Raw genomic sequence first — 20,861 nt, forward strand, 5'->3', positions numbered from 1 at the left:
GGGGGATGGAGCAGGACAGGGAGGGAGGGAGGGGGATGGAGCAGGACAGGGAGGGGGATGGAGCAGAGGAGGGAGGGGGATGGAGCAGAGGAGGGAGGGGGATGGAGCAGAGGAGGGAGGGAGATGAAGCAGAGGAGGGAGCACTGAGCAACAGAGGCAGAGGAAAGAGAAGTGAGTGAAGATTAAACAAGCCAAATAGCTCTGCTAGCCCCTCTGTGTGTGTCTGCGTTGGGGTCAATTCCTTTCAAAAAGTGAACTAAACTCCAATTCATATTCAAATTTTTCCTCATTGAAGAGATTTGGAATTTTAGTGTACTTCCTGAATTGATTGCAATTGTGTGTGTGTCTCCCTGTGTGTGTGTGTGGACGTGTTTAACTAATAGTAAACAAACAAAAATTGGACCAACTGGGGGCATTTTGTTAGTCCCCACAAGGTCAAATGCTATTTCTAGGGGCTTTAGTGTTAGGGATAGAATTAGGGTTAGGAGCTAGGGTTGGGAGCTAGGGTTAGTTTTAGGGTTGGGAGCTAGGGTTGGGAGCTAGGGTTGGGAGCTAGGGTTGGGAGCTAGGGTTGGGAGCTAGGGTTGGGAGCTAGGGTTGGGAGCTAGAGTTGGGAGCTAGAGTTGGGAGCTAGAGTTGGGAGCTAGGGTTGGGAGCTAGGGTTGGGAGCTAGGGTTGGGAGCTAGGGTTGGGAGCTAGGGTTGGGAGCTAGGGTTGGGAGCTAGGGTTGGGAGCTAGGGTTAGTTTTAGAGTTGGGAGCTAGGGTTAGTTTTAGGGTTGGGAGCTAGGGTTAGTTTTAGGGTTGGGAGCTAGGGTTAGTTTTAGGGTTGGGAGCTAGGGTTGGGAGCTAGGGTTGGGAGCTAGGGTTGGGAGCTAGGGTTGGGAGCTAGGGTTGGGAGCTAGGGTTGGGAGCTAGGGTTGGGAGCTAGGGTTAGTTTTAGGGTTGGGAGCTAGGGTTGGGAGCTAGGGTTAGTTTTAGGGTTGGGAGCTAGGGTTAGTTTTAGGGTTGGGAGCTAGGGTTGGGAGCTAGGGTTGGGAGCTAGGGTTGGGAGCTAGGGTTGGGAGCTAGGGTTGGGAGCTAGGGTTAGTTTTAGGGTTGGGAGCTAGGGTTAGTTTTAGGGTTGGGAGCTAGGGTTGGGAGCTAGGGTTGGGAGCTAGGGTTGGGAGCTAGGGTTGGGAGCTAGGGTTGGGAGCTAGGGTTGGTTTTAGGGTTGGTTTTAGGGTTGGGAGCTAGGGTTGGTTTTAGGGTTGGAAGCTAGGGTTAGTTTTAGGGTTGGGAGCTAGGGTTAGTTTTAGGGTTGGGAGCTAGGGTTAGTTTTAGGGTTGGGAGCTAGGGTTAGTTTTAGGGTTGGGAGCTAGGGTTGGGAGCTAGGGTTGGGAGCTAGGGTTGGGAGCTAGGGTTAGTTTTAGGGTTGGAAGCTAGGGTTAGTTTTAGGGTTGGGAGCTAGGGTTAGTTTTAGGGTTGGGAGCTAGGGTTGGGAGCTAGGGTTGGGAGCTAGGGTTGGGAGCTAGGGTTGGGAGCTAGGGTTGGGAGCTAGGGTTGGGAGCTAGGGTTGGGAGCTAGGGTTCGTTTTAGGGTTAGTTTCCCTATGTGTGTGTCTGATCCAAAAAATGAATGTCCTTGTTTTATATGCTATCATTACTTGCATACATCTTATGGTTTGTAGCGTTGATATCATGTGCCAGGTCCGAGTCATCTGGGCCCTTTAACGAGCTAACAGTCATCATCATCATCTTGAACTGATCACGTTCACGCTGTCATACGTCTTTCACATGCTTTCTTTAATGTATTAGTATGTAGTTAATATGTTACGTGATGACGGGTCAGTATTAGTATCTCATGTAGTTAATATGTTACGTGATGACGGGTCAGTATTAGTATCTCATGTAGTTAATATGTTACATGATGACAGGTCAGTATTAGTATCTCATGTAGTTAATATGTTACGTGACGACGGGTCAGTATTAGTATCTCATGTAGTTAATATGTTACATGATGACGGGTCAGTATTAGTATCTCATGTAGTTAATATGTTACGTGATGACGGGTCAGTATTAGTATCTCATGTAGTTAATATGTTACGTGATGACAGGTCAGTATTAGTATCTCATGTAGTTAATATGTTACGTGACGACAGGTCAGTATTAGTATCTCATGTAGTTAATATGTTACGTGATGACGGGTCAGTATTAGTATCTCATGTAGTTAACATGTTACGTGATGACGGGTCAGTTAGTATCTCATGTAGTTAATATGTTACGTGATGACGGGTCAGTATTAGTATCTCATGTAGTTAATATGTTACGTGATGACGGGTCAGTATTAGTATGTAGTTAATATGTTACGTGTTGACGGGTCAGTATTAGTATCTCATGTAGTTAATATGTTACGTGATGACGGGTCAGTATTAGTATCTCATGTAGTTAATATGTTACGTGATGACAGGTCAGTATTAGTATCTCATGTAGTTAATATGTTACGTGATGACGGGTCAGTATTAGTATCTCATGTAGTTAATATGTTACGTGATGACAGGTCAGTATTAGTATCTCATGTAGTTAATATGTTACGTGATGACGGGTCAGTATTAGTATGTAGTTAATATGTTACGTGATGACGGGTCAGTATTAGTATCTCATGTAGTTGATATGTTACGTGATGACGGGTCAGTATTAGTATCTCATGTAGTTAATATGTTACGTGACGACGGGTCAGTATTAGTATCTCATGTAGTTAATATGTTACGTGATGACGGGTCAGTATTAGTATGTAGTTAACATGTTACGTGATGACGGGTCAGTATTAGTATCTCATGTAGTTAATATGTTACGTGATGACGGGTCAGTATTAGTATCTCATGTAGTTAATATGTTACGTGACGACGGGTCAGTATTAGTATCTCATGTAGTTAATATGTTACGTGATGACGGGTCAGTATTAGTATCTCATGTAGTTAATATGTTACGTGATGACGGGTCAGTATTAGTATCTCATGTAGTTAATATGTTACGTGATGACGGGTCAGTATTAGTATCTCATGTAGTTAATATGTTACATGATGACGGGTCAGTATTAGTATGTAGTTAATATGTTACGTGATGACGGGTCAGTATTAGTATCTCATGTAGTTAATATGTTACGTGATGACGGGTCAGTATTAGTATGTAGTTAACATGTTACGTGATGACGGGTCAGTATTAGTATCTCATGTAGTTAATATGTTACGTGATGACAGGTCAGTATTAGTATCTCATGTAGTTAATATGTTACGTGATGACGGGTCAGTATTAGTATCTCATGTAGTTAATATGTTACGTGATGACGGGTCAGTATTAGTATCTCATGTAGTTAATATGTTACATGATGACGGGTCAGTATTAGTATGTAGTTAATATGTTACGTGATGACGGGTCAGTATTAGTATCTCATGTAGTTAATATGTTACATGATGACGGGTCAGTATTAGTATGTAGTTAATATGTTACGTGATGACAGGTCAGTATTAGTATCTCATGTAGTTAACATGTTACATGATGACGGGTCAGTATTAGTATGTAGTTAATATGTTACGTGATGACGGGTCAGTATTAGTATCTCATGTAGTTAATATGTTACATGATGACGGGTCAGTATTAGTATGTAGTTAATATGTTACATGATGACGGGTCAGTATTAGTATGTAGTTAATATGTTACGTGATGACGGGTCAGTATTAGTATCTCATGTAGTTAATATGTTACGTGATGACGGGTCAGTATTAGTATGTAGTTAACATGTTACGTGATGACGGGTCAGTAGTAGTATCTCATGTAGTTAATATGTTACGTGAATACGGGTCAGTATTAGTATCTCATGTAGTTAATATGTTACGTGACGACGGGTCAGTATTAGTATCTCATGTAGTTAATATGTTACGTGATGACGGGTCAGTATTAGTATCTCATGTAGTTAATATGTTACGTGATGACGGGTCAGTATTAGTATCTCATGTAGTTAATGTGTTACGTGATGACAGGTCAGTATTAGTATCTCATGTAGTTAATATGTTACGTGATGACAGGTCAGTATTAGTATCTCATGTAGTTAATATGTTATGTGACAGAACTATCTTGTTTTTTTAACTGATATTGGTAAAAGTGCAGACACTGAAGCAGCAGAAAAGTTGAGCGGCCGTTACTCAGTTCTGGTGAGCTCCTGTCTATAGTCCAGCGCTTTGCTTTATAACACGTCGTTGAGATCAAGCACGAGAGCCAATAATGATGGGAGTGTCCTGTCTTCTTCTCTGCTGACCGAAGTGTAGCTGTAACGAGCTAACAACATGCTGGTCCTGCTAGCCAGGGAATGTGTTGACTGAGCCACACCAGAGGAGCAGCTGGCAACGGGCCCCCGGGCTCACGTTTCAGAAGGGTCTGAAATGGCCCTGGTCCTACGTGTGTCTAGGATGGGATCGTATAGCGTGTTACGTGTGTTTTTGGATCAAATGGCACTGAGTTGACAATGTCAAGCGGAGCTGCTTGTGAACATTGTAAAAAGATCGGAAGGAGTGGCAACATGAAGGCTGAACCAGGGCCCATTACCACGACATGCCATATGATACACAGGCATTGAATTATAGTGACTCTTCGGGATGCCAGAAGTCTCTTTGGGGTGTCTGATGTCAATATCTTTATTGGGGTTGGACTGTCCAACTGACTAATTAATGCTAAATTGTAATTATTTTCACCTCTAGTGCCTATTTATTGCCTACCTCCCTACTCGTCTACATTTGCACACACTGTACATAGATTATTCTATTTTTCTTTTCTACTGTGTTATTGACTCTACGTTTGTTTATGTGTAACTCTGTGTTGTTGTTTTTGTCACACTGCTTTGCTTTCTCTTGGCCAGGTCGCAGTTGTAATTGAGAACTTGTTCTCAACTGGCCTACCTAGTTAAAGGTGAAATATATATATTTTTTAAATTAAAACCTCCCTGTCATTCAAACCCTGGGGATACTGAGAGATGCGTTTACTAGCATTAGCGCATGGTGTCATAAGTCATTAATAACCATTAAAAAAGCTGGGCAAGAGGATGGTACCCATAGCTGCAACGTGTTGTTTACGGTCAGACCGAGATTAGTTTACTAGCATTAGCACGTCACAGCGTATGTCAATCAGTAAATCAATACGATGCTAGCTGTTGCTAATTTTTAAACTAGCATTTACTAGCATTAGCACGTCACAGCGTATGTCAATCAGTAAGTCAATACGATGCTAGCTTTTGCTAATTTATAAACGAGCTTTTACTAGCGTTAGCACATAAGCCGTAAGTCAACCGGTAGGCCTTAACCTGAGAAGTTTGGCTGAGATGACAAAGATGCATAGCCCTGCAACGTGTGATATGGTCAGACGGTGATTAGTTTACTAGCGTTTAAATGCGTTAGCATATTAGTGTGTTGCACCATAAGTCAATCAGTAAATCGATAGGATGCTAGCCGTAGCAAAATTTGTCACATGACGTGTCCTTGGGGAGTGTGACACTGAATTCTAACATGTGTTAGGTTGTTATTTTTCTCAGTAAATAAGTCACGGACACTAGAGAAGCTTAAACCAAGTGTAAATCTGCCCAAAAGTTCTGTACAGCTGTAATTCAGACAGCAAAATATTTCTCACCATCACAGTTACATACATCCCACTTAAGACACTCTTCCTTCTCCCCAATCCTTACATCTTATGGTTCAACAGAAAGAGGGTAACAGGATACCAAACCCTTATTACTCCCTTAAGGGGATCTGACCTCACCTCGTGACCTTACCTCATCCACAGATGTCTATCTGTCTTTCCTGAATCATCACGGTGCTCTCCTCCCGTCCACCCAACACATTCCAACGCCATCTGTCTCCCCTGTATCAACACGGTGCTCTCCTCCCGTCCACCCAACACATTCCAACGCCATCTGTCTCCCCTGTATCAACACGGTGCTCTCCTCCCGTCCACCCAACACATTCCAACGCCATCTGTCTCCCCTGTATCAACACGGTGCTCTCCTCCCGTCCACCCAACACATTCCAACGCCATCTGTCTCCCCTGTATCAACACGGTGCTCTCCTCCCGTCCACCCAACACATTCCACAGCTATCTGGCTTTCTACAGAAAACCATTAACTTCTGACATAAAACCAAGTCGTCTCTTTCACTTCTGACATAAAACCAAGTCGTCTCTTTCACTTCTGACATAAAACCAAGTCGTCTCTTTCACTTCTGACATAAAACCAAGTCGTCTCTTTCACTTCTGACATAAAACCAAGTCGTCTCTTTCACTTCTCATATTCTATGCTTCTTCTCTATCATTTATTTAATATCTCAATGTTCAAAATGTCCAATTCAACAATATGTACCACATGTACTTAGTCATCTCCAGTTATGTCTGCAGCGAGTGAACACTGTTCATCTGACAGTGTGCTGCCAATGTTTTTACTTGCACCTGTCTTGTCTTCTCAGATCCTTCACAAGAGTTTAGGGGGGGCCAGGGCAAGATTAATGGATAGGGGTCTGTAGCAACGGTTAATGTATTTTAGTGATGTGGACACCGAGGAACTTGAAGCTCTCGACCCGCTCCACTACAGCCCCGTCGATATGAATGGGGTCGTTGGATTGGACATTGGAGGACAAATAAAAAATACTCTTCAGTCCTTCAGTCATATCCAGCCTGTTCCTCTAGTCTTGCACCTTGGTTGGACTGCCTTCAAGGGAGATGTTCCTAGCCACTGTGCTTCTGCCTCTGCATTGCTAGCTCTTTGGGGTTTTAGGCTGGGTATACATGCATGTAAAGCACTTTGACATATGCTGATGTGAAAACGGCTTTATAAATACATTTGATTGATTGACTGTCAGGTAGCTAGCTACAGTATACCGTCTTTCTCCTTAAGTCTAGTTGCTGAAGAGCAGGAGCAGGTGTCTATCCACGAGGAAGTGGGAGTCATCTAAGGCCCTTTTCAGTGTCTAAGGAGGTAGCTAGATGTGCTTTCTGGGTTGTTGTTGTGCACATCTACCAGAAGCAGCTGGGCCCTGACGGTCCGCTGGGATATGCTATTCAACAGAAATAGCCTGGGCTGTCCCTCGATGCAAGGCCACTGTCCTAGAGTTGATAGTTTATGAAACCAACAAATGACAGTGGCACTCGGCTGGACGAAATGGCCAAAATATCAAATCACAATATTTTTCAAATGTTTTATTCTTTGGTGGTATTTTATGTCTAAATATGCTTAAGTTGTAATTATGAGTAGGTCAGGAACCTAAGGTGACAACACATGCATTAAAATGGGTCCCTCTCCATTCTGATTGTTTTATACCGTTCAAACTAACTTAAACTCAAAATTGTTTACTTTTGTTATGAATTCCACACGGTGCCACGCAGGGCTGCATGATAGATATCGGTGATAGCATGATAGATATATAGTGGGCAGCACTTTTTTAAATACATTGTTGCTTGACATCACAACAAATGAATAACCCAGGGAGGTATTATTGTGACAGGGTAGGAACCAAAGTGTTGGTCAGAATTGAAAAACAATACACTTTTCGGTATTGACTGTATTGATAAACCATCCCGTGGCTATTTCCAAATACTCCGGTGTACGGTATATACGGTATACCGCCCGAGCCTAGTTAGGTGAACATCATTTCATTGAAACAACAACGTTGATTCAACCAGTGTTTGGCCAGTGGGAAGAGATCCAGACGATAAAAGATCAAACTATGAAAATCGTCTTCTAGGATCGCATGGAAACTTGTTTTGTTGACATTCGGGGGTCTAGTGCTGAGCGATTAGTGCTTTTTGAGTTCCTTTTCGGGTTAGATTATAACCTTTAAAAAATAGATATATTAACCTTAAATGCATTATGTGGGTTGAACGCTGTAACAACACAGAATAAAACAATGAATATAAGTCCCACGATGGTATTATACTAAAGAGTATAATACTATATTTCAGTTGTTGTGTTTATTACGTTTGTTTTATTTGATAACCTTAATATTTCATTCCAACTCATAATCTCATCTCTATAGAGCTGTTGTCTATGCTGTCTGACAAAAATCAGTATTTTAGTATTTCTTCAAAGTAAATAAAGCATATTATTTACCTTTTATGACTGCCGAGTACCAACTATCAATCACTGAGATCATGTATTTTCAGATAGAGATACTGTAGCTTGTGAAGAAACTCCTCTCTCTCTCGATCCTTCTTGATTGCACATTCTTCTGTCTCTTTTATGTAGCAGATGTAAAAGAAACACATACCGGAGAAGTAATGTGCGCAATGGATTATGGTCACTGTAGTTTATTATCACGTTTTCTGTGCTACAGTATGTTGAATGTTGGCCTGTTGGAAACTACAACTCCCTACTATATCAACAGTTCGGGCGGATCTGATTTATCTCTAGAGAAACTGCATTGCAATGTGCACATTTGAGCTCACAGGAAGAAATAAGAACCGAAGTTGGTTAATTAGTTATTTTAAACTTATGGGGGGGTCACGTCCTCAAACAAGCTTGTTGTTTTGATCTAGTGTTGGAATTTTTCTATTTAAGGAACGTTCCATGACACCACTTTTACCTATGGGACAGACTACTCTGATCTTAAAGTGATAGTCCACTTTTACCTATGGGACAGACTACTCTGATCTTGAAGTGATAGTCCACTTTTACCTATGGGACAGTTAGTACTTAAACCTGACGTATTTTCATCTAGTTTGAAGATGTTCCTATCACTGCTAAAATGATTTTGTAACCAATAGATGTTGAAGAGACAGCCAGACAGGAGGTCTCTGTGGTAGTAGAGGTTCATATAGATGTTGAAGAGACAGCCAGACAGGAAGTCTCTGTGGTAGTAGAGGTTCATATAGATGTTGAAGAGACAGCCAGACAGGAAGTCTCTGTGGTAGTAGAGGTTCATATAGATGTTGAAGAGACAGCCAGACAGGAAGTCTCTGTGGTAGTAGAGGTTCATATAGATGTTGAAGAGACAGCCAGACAGGAAGTCTCTGTGGTAGTAGAGGTTCATATAGATGTTGAAGAGACAGCCAGACAGGAAGTCTCTGTGGTAGTAGAGGTTCATATAGATGTTGAAGAGACAGGAAGTCTCTGGTAGTAGAGGTTCATATAGATGTTGAAGAGACAGCCAGACAGGAAGTCTCTGTGGTAGTAGAGGTTCATATAGATGTTGAAGATACAGCCAGACAGGAAGTCTCTGTGGTAGTAGAGGTTCATATAGATGTTGAAGAGACAGGAAGTCTCTGGTAGTAGAGGTTCATATAGATGAGTGGGTTTTGCTCAGTCAGAAAGGTTAGAACAGGGGTGTCCAACAAAGAGCCGCAGGTCCGGGAGCAGTGAAATATTGGAGTATTTGGATAGCAGAGTATTTCTTGTGGATTTTGACAGCAAGGCAATTTAACCAATTTTGAAAGGCAACTCTCCGGACCTCGGTGAAGACTGAAAGTTGCCCCCAGGCAAAAAGAGTTTGATAGCCCAGAGAGTGGTCAGAGCAGGACCGGAGGGTTAGTTCATAGGGCCTGGTTTGTCCCTGTTGTGTGTGTCTGTAAGTGGATTCTAATAACTGCCATCAAAGTTGAGTGGCTAAGTGGGGTGATCAGAAGTGCCCTGTCGTTAGGGCGATAGTGTCCTCAGCGACAAACTGTTGTGGCCTCTTGTCAACAGTGGTGCACAGGCCCATCTAATCTGAAGACGAGTGTGTGTGTGTTCCTGCTGCTTGCTTATTTTCACACACTCCTTCCTCCTTTACGGTGTTAGGTGATATGTTCTCTCCCCCGTCTCTCTCCCTCCCCCCTCTCTCTGCCCTACCCCCCTCTCTCTCGCCCTACCCCCTCTCTCTCTCTCTCCTTCCCCCCTCTCTCTCTCTCTCTCCTTCCCCTCTCTCTCTCTCTCCTTCCCCCCTCTCTCTCTCTCTCTCCTTCCCCTCTCTATCTCTCTCTCTCCTTCCCCCTCTCTCTCTCCCTCCCCCCTCTCTCTCTGGTGTGATGTACAGTACTTAGCCTCGGTGTGATATTAATTGAGTTGGAAGACTGACTGACCTGTTGACTGACCTGTTGACTGACCTGTTGACTGACCTGTTGACTGACTGGTTGACTGACTGACTGACCGGTAGACTGGTAGACAGACAGACTGACTGACCAGTAGACTGGTAGACAGACAGACAGACTGACTGACCGGTAGACTGGTAGACAGACTGACTGACCGGTAGACTGGTAGACAGACTGACTGACCGGTAGACTGGTAGACAGACTGTCTGACCGGTAGACTGGTAGACAGACTGTCTGACCGGTAGACTGGTAGACAGACTGACTGACCGGTAGACTGGTAGACAGACTGACTGACCGGTAGACTGGTAGACAGACTGACTGACCGGTAGACTGGTAGACAGACTGACTGACCGGTAGACTGGTAGACAGACTGACTGACCGGTAGACTGGTAGACAGACTGTCTGACCGGTAGACTGGTAGACAGACTGTCTGACCGGTAGACTGGTAGACAGACTGACTGACCGGTAGACTGGTAGACAGACTGACTGACTGACCGGTAGACTGGTAGACAGACTGACTGACTGACCGGTAGACTGGTAGACAGACTGACTGACTGACTGACCGGTAGACTGGTAGACAGACTGACTGACTGACTGACCGGTAGACTGGTAGACAGACTGACTGACTGACTGACCTGTAGACTGGTAGACAGACAGACTGACTGACTGACCGGTAGACTGGTAGACAGACAGACTGACTGACTGACCGGTAGACTGGTAGACAGACAGACTGACTGACTGACCGGTAGACTGGTAGACAGACAGACTGACTGACTGACCGGTAGACTGGTAGACAGACAGACTGACTGACTGACCGGTAGACTGGTAGACAGACAGACTGACTGACTGACCGGTAGACTGGTAGACAGACAGACTGACTGACTGACCGGTAGACTGGTAGACAGACAGACTGACTGACTGACCGGTAGACTGGTAGACAGACAGACAGACTGACTGACCGGTAGACTGGTAGACAGACAGACAGACTGACTGACCGGTAGACTGGTAGACAGACAGACTGACTGACCGGTAGACTGGTAGACAGACAGACTGACTGACCGGTAGACTGGTAGACAGACAGACTGACTGACCGGTAGACTGGTAGACTGACTGACTGACTGAGCAGTAGATATATAGATCAGTAGACACAGTTGAAGTCGGAAGTTTACATACACTTAGGTTGGAGTCATTAAAACTCGTTTTTCAAACACTCCACAAATTTCTTTTTAACAAACTATAGTTTTGACAAGTTGGTTAGGACATCTACTTTGTACATGACACAAGTAATTTTTCCAACAATTGTTTACAGACCGTTATTTCACTTATAATTCACTGTATCACAATTCCAGTGGGTCAGAAGTTTACACACACTAAGTTGACTGTGCCTTTAAAAAGCTTGGAAAATTCCATAAAATTGTCATGGCTTTAGAAGCTTCTGATAGGCTGTTCATCTGTACAAACAATAGTACGCAAGTATAAACGCCATGGGACCACGCAGCCGTCATACCGCTCAGGAAGGAGACGCGTTCTGTCTCCTAGAGATGAACATACTTTGGTGCGAAAAGTGCAACTCAATCCCAGAACAACAGCAAAGGACCCTGTGAAGATGCTGGAGGAAACAGGTACAAAAGTATCTATATCCACAGTAAAACGAGTCCTATATTAACATAACCTGGAAGGCCGCTCAGCAAGGAAGAAGCCACTGCTCCAAAAAAAGCCAGACTATGATTTGCAGCTGCGTATGGGGACAAAGATCATACTTTTTGGAGAAATATCCTCTGGTCTGATGAAACAAAAATTGTACTGTTTGGCCATAATGACCATCGTTATGTTTGTAGGAAAAAGGGGGAGGCTTGCAAGCCAAAGAACACCATCCCAACTGTGAAGCCCGGGGGTGGCAGCATCATGTTGTGGGGTTGCTTTGCTCCAGGAGGGACTGGTGCACTTCACAAAATAGATGGCATCAAGAGGGAGGAAAATTATGTGGATATATTGAAGCAACATCTCAAGACATCAGTCAGGAAGTTTAAGCTCGGTCGCAAATGGACAAAGACCCCAAGCATACTTCCAAAGTTGTGGAAAAATGGCTTAAGGACAACAAAGTCAAGGTATCAAAGCCCTGACCTCAATCCCATAGAAAAATTGTGGGCAGAACTGAAAAAGCGTGTGCGAGCAAAGAGGCCTACAAACCTGACTCAGTTACACCAGCTCTGTCAGGAGGAATGGGCCAAAATTCACCCAACTTATTGTGGGAAGCTTGTAGAAGGCTACCCAAAACGTTTGACCCAAGTTAAACAATTTAAAGGCAATGCTACCAAATACTAATTGAGTGTATGTAAACTTCTGACCCGCTAGGAATGTGATGAACGAAATAAAAGCTGAAAAAATAAATCGTTCTCTACTATTATTCTGACATTTCACATTCTTAAAATAAAGTGGTGATCCTAACTGACCTAAAACAGGGAATCTTTACGAGGTTTAAATGTCAGCAATTTTGAAAAACCGAGTTTAAATGTATTTGGCCAAGGTGTATGTAAACTTCCCACTTCAACTGTAGATAGATAGAGATAGGTCGGTAGGTAGATAGATCAGTCAGTAGATTGCTCGGTAGATAGGTCGGTAGGTAGATCGATCAGTAGATAGATCACTTGGTAGGTAGGTAGGTAGATCGATCAGTAGATAGATCACTTGGTAGGTAGATCGATCAGTAGATAGATCGCTAGGTAGGTAGGTAGATCAGTAGGTAGGTATGTGGGTAGATCAGTAGATAGATCGATCAGTAGATAGATCGCTAAGTAGGTAGGTAGATCAGTAGGTAGGTAGATCAGTAGGTAGGTAGGTGGGTAGATCAGTAGATAGATCGATCAGTAGATAGATCGCTAGGTAGGTAGGTGGGTAGATCAGTAGGTAGGTAGGTGGGTAGATCAGTAGGTAGATCGATCAGTAGGTAGATCGATCAGTAGGTAGATCGATCAGTAGGTAGATCGATCAGTAGATAGATCGATCAGTAGATAGATCGATCAGTAGATAGATCGATCAGTAGATAGATCGATCAGTAGATAGATCGATCAGTAGATAGATCGGTAGGTAGGTGGGTAGATCGGTAGGTAGGTGGGTAGATCGGTAGGTAGGTGGGTAGATCAGTAGGTAGGTGGGTAGATCAGTAGATAGATCGATCAGTAGGTAGGTAGGTAGGTACGTATATCGATCAGTAGATAGATCAGTAGATAGATAGATCGGTAGGTAGGTAGATAGATCGATCAGTAGATATATAGATCAGTAGTTAGGTAGGTAGGTAGGTCGATCAGCAGATAGATAGATAGATAGATCAGTAGATAGATAGATAGATCAGTAGATAGATCAGTAGATAGATCAGTAGATAGTTAGATCAGTAGATAGATCAGTAGATAGTTAGATAGATAGATCAGTAGATAGATAGATCAGTAGATAGATCAGTAGATAGATAGATAGATAGATCAGTAGATAGATAGATAGATAGATCAGTAGATAGATAGATAGATAGATCAGTAGATAGATAGATAGATAGATCAGTAGATAGATAGATAGATAGATCAGTAGATAGATAGATCAGTAGATAGGTAGATAGATAGATCAATAGATAGATAGATAGATAGATCAGTAGATAGATAGATCAGTAGATAGATAGATCAGTAGATAGATAGATAGATAGATCAGTAGATAGATAGATCAGTAGATAGATAGATAGATAGGTGGATCGATAGATAGATAGATAGATAGGTGGATCGATAGATAGATAGATAGATAGATAGATAGGTGGATCAGTAGATAGGTAGATTGAAAGGTATAGGTAGGTAGGTAGATAGATAGAAAATGTAAACGTTACTAATCCTGTCCTGGATTGCTGCAGGCTCAGACTCTCTTTCATCACTGAGTGACAGCTGTGTGTGTTCATCGCCTCCATCCCTTCCCCAGTCCCTGCTCTAACGAGGGAGTTACTCTGTTGATATATTTATACACACAACTTTTACCCATGACCTCATATTTGGTTTTAAAATGGGAAGTGGTTTTAAAATGAGGTTGTCTGCTCATTGAAATGACTGCTTTAGAGTAGATAAAGCTCTTATATACTTCATACTTCTACCTCTTATATACCTCTTCTACCTCTTATATACTCCTCATATGTAGAATAGAACAGCCTACCACCACTTATGTCTGACACCGTGACACACACTTCCTGTGTGGGAATCAGTTTAACATCAAGTGTAGTTCTCTGAATGTGTCAGTTTAATGTTGTGGGCTTTGATATCTGCATCGAATATGTTTATCTTTTTGAAAGGATGTAAATATTTGTTGGAGGCATTTTGGTACATAGTACGGCCTAGGGCTGCCACCAATGACCGTATAACCATGTAACCAACGGGATGAAGACCGTCATGAAAATGAAACAAGCATCATAAAGAAATGAAAACTAAAAACAGCTGAATGAAGACGGGACGGCCAGGAAACTGAGTTGCCCCTTGCTGAAACAAGCATGGTGTTGTGTCAAACGATAGAGTGGGCTTAGATGGGTACACTTCCTGCTTTTACTTCCTGCCTTCACTTCCTGTGGGTACATTCGCAATGGCTGCCAGTACACCCATTATGCCATCACTGACTTGAATGGGGACACCTCTTCTTTTCTTTCTGTTTCTATGGCAGCACATGCAGTCAGGAGCAGAGGAGAAAATATGCCTAAAAAATGAATAAAACATTTGCTATTCGAATAGTTAAGGTGACCACGGTCATTTGACTAGCTAATTACTGTCATCAAAATTCCATGACCATGACGGCCCTAAGCGCCACCACTAACCTGGGGTGACAGGAAGTGGTTGGGAAGCTCTTATGGTTTGGTTTTACTTAGTCCTCTTCATCCCGGGTGGGACAGACACACTGTTCTAACGGTTCTGTCACTGTTCTAACAGTTCTGTCACTGTTCTAACGGTTCCTTCACTCTTCTAACGGTTCTGTCACTCTTCTAACGGTTCTGTCACTCTTCTAACGGTTCTGTCACTCTTCTAACGGTTCTGTCACTGTTCTGATGGGTTCTGTCACTGTTCTGATGGGTTCTGTCACTGTTTTGACGGGTTCTGTCGCTGTTTTGACGGTTCTGTCACTGTTCTAACGGTTCTGTCACTGTTCTGACGGTTCTGTCACTGTTCTAAGGGTTCTGTCACTGTTTTGACGGGTTCTGTCACTGTTCTAACGGTTCTGTCACTCTTCTAACGGTTCTGTCACTGTTCTGATGGGTTCTGTCACTGTTTTGACGGGTTCTGTCGCTGTTTTGACGGTTCTGTCACTGTTCTAAGGGTTCTGTCACTGTTTTGACATGTTCTGTCATTGTTCTAACGGTTCTGTCACTGTTCTAAGGGTTCTGTCACTGTTCTGACGGTTCGTTCTGTCACGGTCCTGACTGTTCTCTCCTCTCCCCCCATCAGGACCAGCCTGTCAGGAGAGCACATGGTCTGCGGTCAGCCTCCCGCTCTGCACTGTTCACCCAGCCTCCCACCAGCCTCTCAACCGCCCTCTCAACCCAGGTTAGTAGTACTGCTGGGTGGGTGTGACATGAGAGTGTGTGTGTGTGACATGAGAGTGTGTGTGTTTCAGTGAGTAATGGTGTGTGTGTCCCATGTCGTGTCCGCTGTCTAATCTACTGTAAGAAACAGAGAATCTTACTGAGTCTCATCTACTTCTGAGTGGATTAGAGTCAGAATGCTAGCTGGGATACCTCTCTGTAGACATCATCCATCTGTAGGCCTCTTCAGCCTCCATTAGAGTCAGAATGCTAGCTGGGATGTCTCTTTGAGGACATCATCCATCTCTAGGCCTCCACAGCCTCCATTAGAGTCAGAATGCTAGCTGGGATGTCTCTTTGAGGACATCATCCATCTGTGGGCCTCTTCAGCCTCCATTAGAGTCAGAATGGAGAGGCCTCGCTAGTGTGTGTGACGCGGGGTGTGTGTGTGTGTGACGCGGGGTGTGTGTGTGTGTGACGCGGGGTGTGTGTGTGACGCGGGGTATGTGTGTGTGTAATTGGACGGCGCCATAGAGATTACATTCTCATCACTAGGAGTTGATCTGGAACACAGTTACAGCAGACTGACTACAGCAGACTGACTACATACAGTAGACTGACTACAGCAGGGAGGACCCTGTCGGCTACAGTAGACTGACTACAGTAGACTGACTACAGTAGACTGACTACAGTAGACTGACTACAGTAGACTGACTACAGTAGACTGTCTGACTACAGTAGACTGACTACAGTAGACTGTCTGACTACAGCAGACTGACTACAGTAGACTGTCTGACTACAGCAGACTGACTACAGCAGGCTGACTACAGCAGGCTGACTACAGCAGGCTGACTACAGCAGGCTGACTACAGCAGGCTGACTACAGCAGGCTGACTACAGCAGACTGACTACAGTAGACTGTCTGACTACAGCAGACTGACTACAGCAGACTGACTACAGCAGGCTGACTACAGCAGACTGACTACAGCAGGCTGACTACATACAGCAGACTGACTACAGTAGACTGTCTGACTACAGCAGGCTGACTACAGCAGGCTGACTACAGCAGGCTGACTACAGCAGGCTGACTACAGCAGGCTGACTACATACAGCAGGCTGACTACAGCAGGCTGACTACATACAGCAGGCTGACTACAGCAGGCTGACTACAGCAGGCTGACTACAGCAGGCTGACTACATACAGCAGACTGACTACATACAGCAGACTGACTACATACAGCAGACTGACTACAGCAGGGAGGACCGTGTCGGCTACAGTAGACTGACTACAGCAGACTGACTACAGCAGACAGAGGGGAGGACCGTGTCGGCTACAGCAGACAGAGGGGAGGACCGTGTCGGCTACAGTAGACTGACTACAGCAGACAGAGGGGAGGACCGTGTCGGCTACAGTAGACTGACTACAGCAGACTGACTACAGCAGACAGAGGGGAAGACCGTGTCGGCTACAGCAGACTGACTACAGCAGACAGATGGAATGTCCTGGTGTGTGTTCAAGATGTGTTAGTCGTATATACTGGATAGATACAGTATACAGCACCTACCAGACTGCTGACTGGGAGGTTCCTTCTGGACAATAAGACACAATAAAAGATAAAAATACGAACATAAAGTAAATGTCTCAGTAGAATATAATAAACATTTTAGCATCAGTATAAAACAGGAAGACACAATTTATAGTCCGATATTTACACGTGTTTTGGTGAAAGGGGGAATAAATTGTGCAGTATTTTACAACCATATAAGAGTCTGCTAGCAGCAGTTGTGATGCGTGGGGCTGCCGTTCAATAGTAAGAACGAGTTATTTTGTACACTGTGGATGTGGATTTGACTGTGTGGGTGGATGTGTGGGTGGATGTGTCTGTGTGTGGATGGATGTGTGTGTGGGTGGATGTGTTTGTGTGTGGGTGGATGTGTGTGTGGGTGGATGTGTTTGTGTGTGGGTGGATGTGTCTGTATGTGGATGGATGTGTGTGTGGGTGGATGTGTTTGTGTGTGGGTGGATGTGGATGTGGGTCTGGATGTGCATATAACTGTGTGGGTGGATGTGTATATAACTGTGTGGGTGGATGTGGGTCTGTGGATGTGGATGTGGATATAACTGTGTGGGTGGATGTGGATCTGTGGATGTGTATATAACTGTGTGGGTCTGTGGATGTAACTGTGTGGGTCTGTGGATGTGTATATAACTGTGTGGGTCTGTGGATGTAACTGTGTGGGTCTGTGGATGTGTATATAACTGTGTGGGTGGATGTGGATATAACTGTGTGGGTCTGTGGATGTGTATATAACTGTGTGGGTCTGTGGATGTGTATATAACTGTGTGGGTCTGTGGATGTGTATATAACTGTGTGGGTCTGTGGATGTAACTGTGTGGGTCTGTGGATGTGGATGTGGATGTGTATATAACTGTGTGGGTGGATGTGGATATAACTGTGTGGGTGGATGTGGGTCTGTGGATGTGTATATAACTGTGTGGGTGGATGTGGATGTGGATGTGGGTCTGTGGATGTGGATGTGTATATAACTGTGTGGGTGGGTCTGTGGATGTGGATGTGGGTCTGTGGATGTGTATATAACTGTGTGGGTGGATGTGGATGTGGGTCTGTGGATGTGTATATAACTGTGTGGGTGGGTCTGTGGATGTGGATGTGGGTCTGTGGATGTGTATATAACTGTGTGGGTGGGTCTGTGGATGTGGATGTGGGTCTGTGGATGTGGATGTGGATGTGCATATAATTGTGTGGGTGCAGGACTGAGGACACACCCCTGGGGGGCCCCTGTGTTAAGAGTCAGTGTGGAGGAGGTGTTGTTGCCGATCCTCACAGTCAGGAAGTCCAGGATCCAGTTGCAGAGGATGGGTTCCAGACCCCGGGTTCTGATCTTGGTGATGACCTTGGAGGGAACAATAGTGTTGAATGCTGAACTGTAGTCAATGAACAACATTCTCACATGGCTGTTCCTCTTGTCCAGATGTGTTACGACTGAGTGAATAGCGGGAGAAATGGCATCTTCCGTGGATCTGTTGGTATTATCTGGTGTTTGACAGGATGTTGGCACTTCCTGGTATTATCTGGTGTTTGACAGGATGTTGGCACTTCCTGGTATTATCTGGTGTTTGACAGGATGTTGGCACTTCCTGGTATTATCTGGTGTTTGACAGGATGTTGGCACCTCCTGGTATTATCTGGTGTTTGACAGGATGTTGGCACTTCCTGGTATTATCTGGTGTTTGACAGGATGTTTGAACTTCCTGGTATTATCTGGGGTTTGACAGGATGTTGGCACTTCCTGGTATTATCTGGTGTTTGACAGGATGTTGGCACTTCCTGGTATTATCTGGTGTTTGACAGGATGTTGGCACTTCCTGGTATTATCTGGTGTTTGACAGGATGTTGGCACCTCCTGGTATTATCTGGTGTTTGACAGGATGTTGGCACTTCCTGGTATTATCTGGTGTTTGACAGGATGTTGGCACTTCCTGGTATTATCTGGTGTTTGACAGGATGTTGGCACTTCCTGGTATTATCTGGTGTTTGACAGGATGTTGGCACTTCCTGGTATTATCTGGTCTTTGACAGGATGTTGGCACCTCCTGGTATTATCTGGTGTTTGACAGGATGTTGGCACTTCCTGGTATTATCTGGTGTTTGACAGGATGTTTGAACTTCCTGGTATTATCTGGGGTTTGACAGGATGTTGGCACTTCCTGGTATTATCTGGTGTTTGACAGGATGTTGGCACTTCCTGGTATTATCTGGTGTTTGACAGGATGTTGGCACTTCCTGGTATTATCTGGTGTTTGACAGGATGTTGGTATTATCTGGTGTTTGACAGGATGTTGGCACTTCCTGGTATTATCTGGTGTTTGACAGGATGTTGGCACTTCCTGGTATTATCTGGTGTTTGACAGGATGTTGGCACTTCCTGGTATTATCTGGTGTTTGACAGGATGTTGGCACTTCCTGGTATTATCTGGTGTTTGACAGGATGTTGGCACCTCCTGGTATTATCTGGTGTTTGACAGGATGTTGGCACTTCCTGGTATTATCTGGTGTTTGACAGGATGTTGGCACTTCCTGGTAGGCCAATTGGAGTGTGTTCAGTGTTCCTGGCTTGCTTGTGTGGATCGACCTTGTGTGTGTGTGTGTGTTTGATGATAAATTCATTCATTAGATTCTGTCAGGGGGATAGAATCATCTTGTCTATCAGGTGTGTGTGTTCCCTTTGGTCTAGTACGGATAACCTTCCAGCAGAAGTGTGTGTGTGTGTGTGTCAAGGAACAGGCCCAACAGTTTCCCCCTTCTTCATATTATTACAGTAGTGCCCCCTGCTGATTGCAAAGAGGCCCTGTGTGTAACATTAGCCTAGCTGACGGAGTCCCTGAGTCAGATCAGAGCTTCTCACTGGAGCTCGTATAGAGGACACATTATGTTGAACAGGTTAAGGTGTATGTATTTCACCAGTGCTGCTCTACACACACACACACACACACACACACACGCTTGGAAGGAATTAACATTTGATGAAGGGAAGAGGATTTTTGTTCCTTGAGTGCTCTGCTGTGGACAAGTGCATTAGCTAGTAGTCTCTCTTTCCTTGTTTTTGTGTGTGTGTGTGTGTCCGTGTGTGTGTCCGTGTGTGTGTCCGTGTGTGTGTCCGTGTGTGTGTCCGTGTGTGTGTCCGTGTGTGTGTCCGTGTGTGTGTGTCCACGTGCATGCTTGGAGACTCACAGACACACATACGCTGCTACCTGCCTGTAATTCTGAATGAAAGGGAAAAGGGAGGTTCCCTGTCTGGCTGTGTTTGTCTTGTGTCGTGTTTGTCTTGTGTCGTGTTTGTCTTGTGTCGTGTTTGTCGTGTGTGTGTGTGTGTGTGTGTGTGTGTGTGTGTGTGTGTGTGTGTGTGTGTGTCGTGTGTGTCGTGTGTGTCGTGTGTATTGGAGTGGCAGAGGTCTGTGAGAAATGAGAGAGGCTTCCTCGGTTCTGTTTACATGCATCTTTCTATCTCTGAGCGCATTAGCTACTGTGTTGTGTGTGTGCTATCTCAGTACACATTAGTTACATTCGGTCTGTGTTTGTTGTTGGAGGATGGTGAGAAACATGAGCTGATGCTACAGGAAGTAGAGTCTCTGTATCGTGACAGGATGTTGGGACTTCCTGGTATTATCCGGAGTTTGACAGGATGTTGGGACTTCCTGGTATTATCTGGTGTTTGACAGGATGTTGACTTC

At 44.3% G+C, this 20,861-nt stretch overlaps 1 protein-coding gene across 1 annotated transcript in view; it reads left to right on the top strand.

Moving 5' to 3' along the window:
- mcu (mitochondrial calcium uniporter) overlaps positions 1-20,861 on the top strand; it is a 151,379-nt gene that overhangs the window by 56,692 nt on the left and 73,826 nt on the right. The window contains exon 2 of the mRNA XM_055864084.1: positions 15,531-15,629. Coding sequence (XP_055720059.1) covers positions 15,531-15,629 — 99 coding nt within the window. The remainder of the gene's footprint in view (positions 1-15,530; positions 15,630-20,861) is intronic.

The sequence above is a fragment of the Salvelinus fontinalis genome, chromosome 1 (genome assembly GCF_029448725.1).
Source record: "Salvelinus fontinalis isolate EN_2023a chromosome 1, ASM2944872v1, whole genome shotgun sequence".
NCBI classification, from domain to species: domain Eukaryota; kingdom Metazoa; phylum Chordata; class Actinopteri; order Salmoniformes; family Salmonidae; genus Salvelinus; species Salvelinus fontinalis.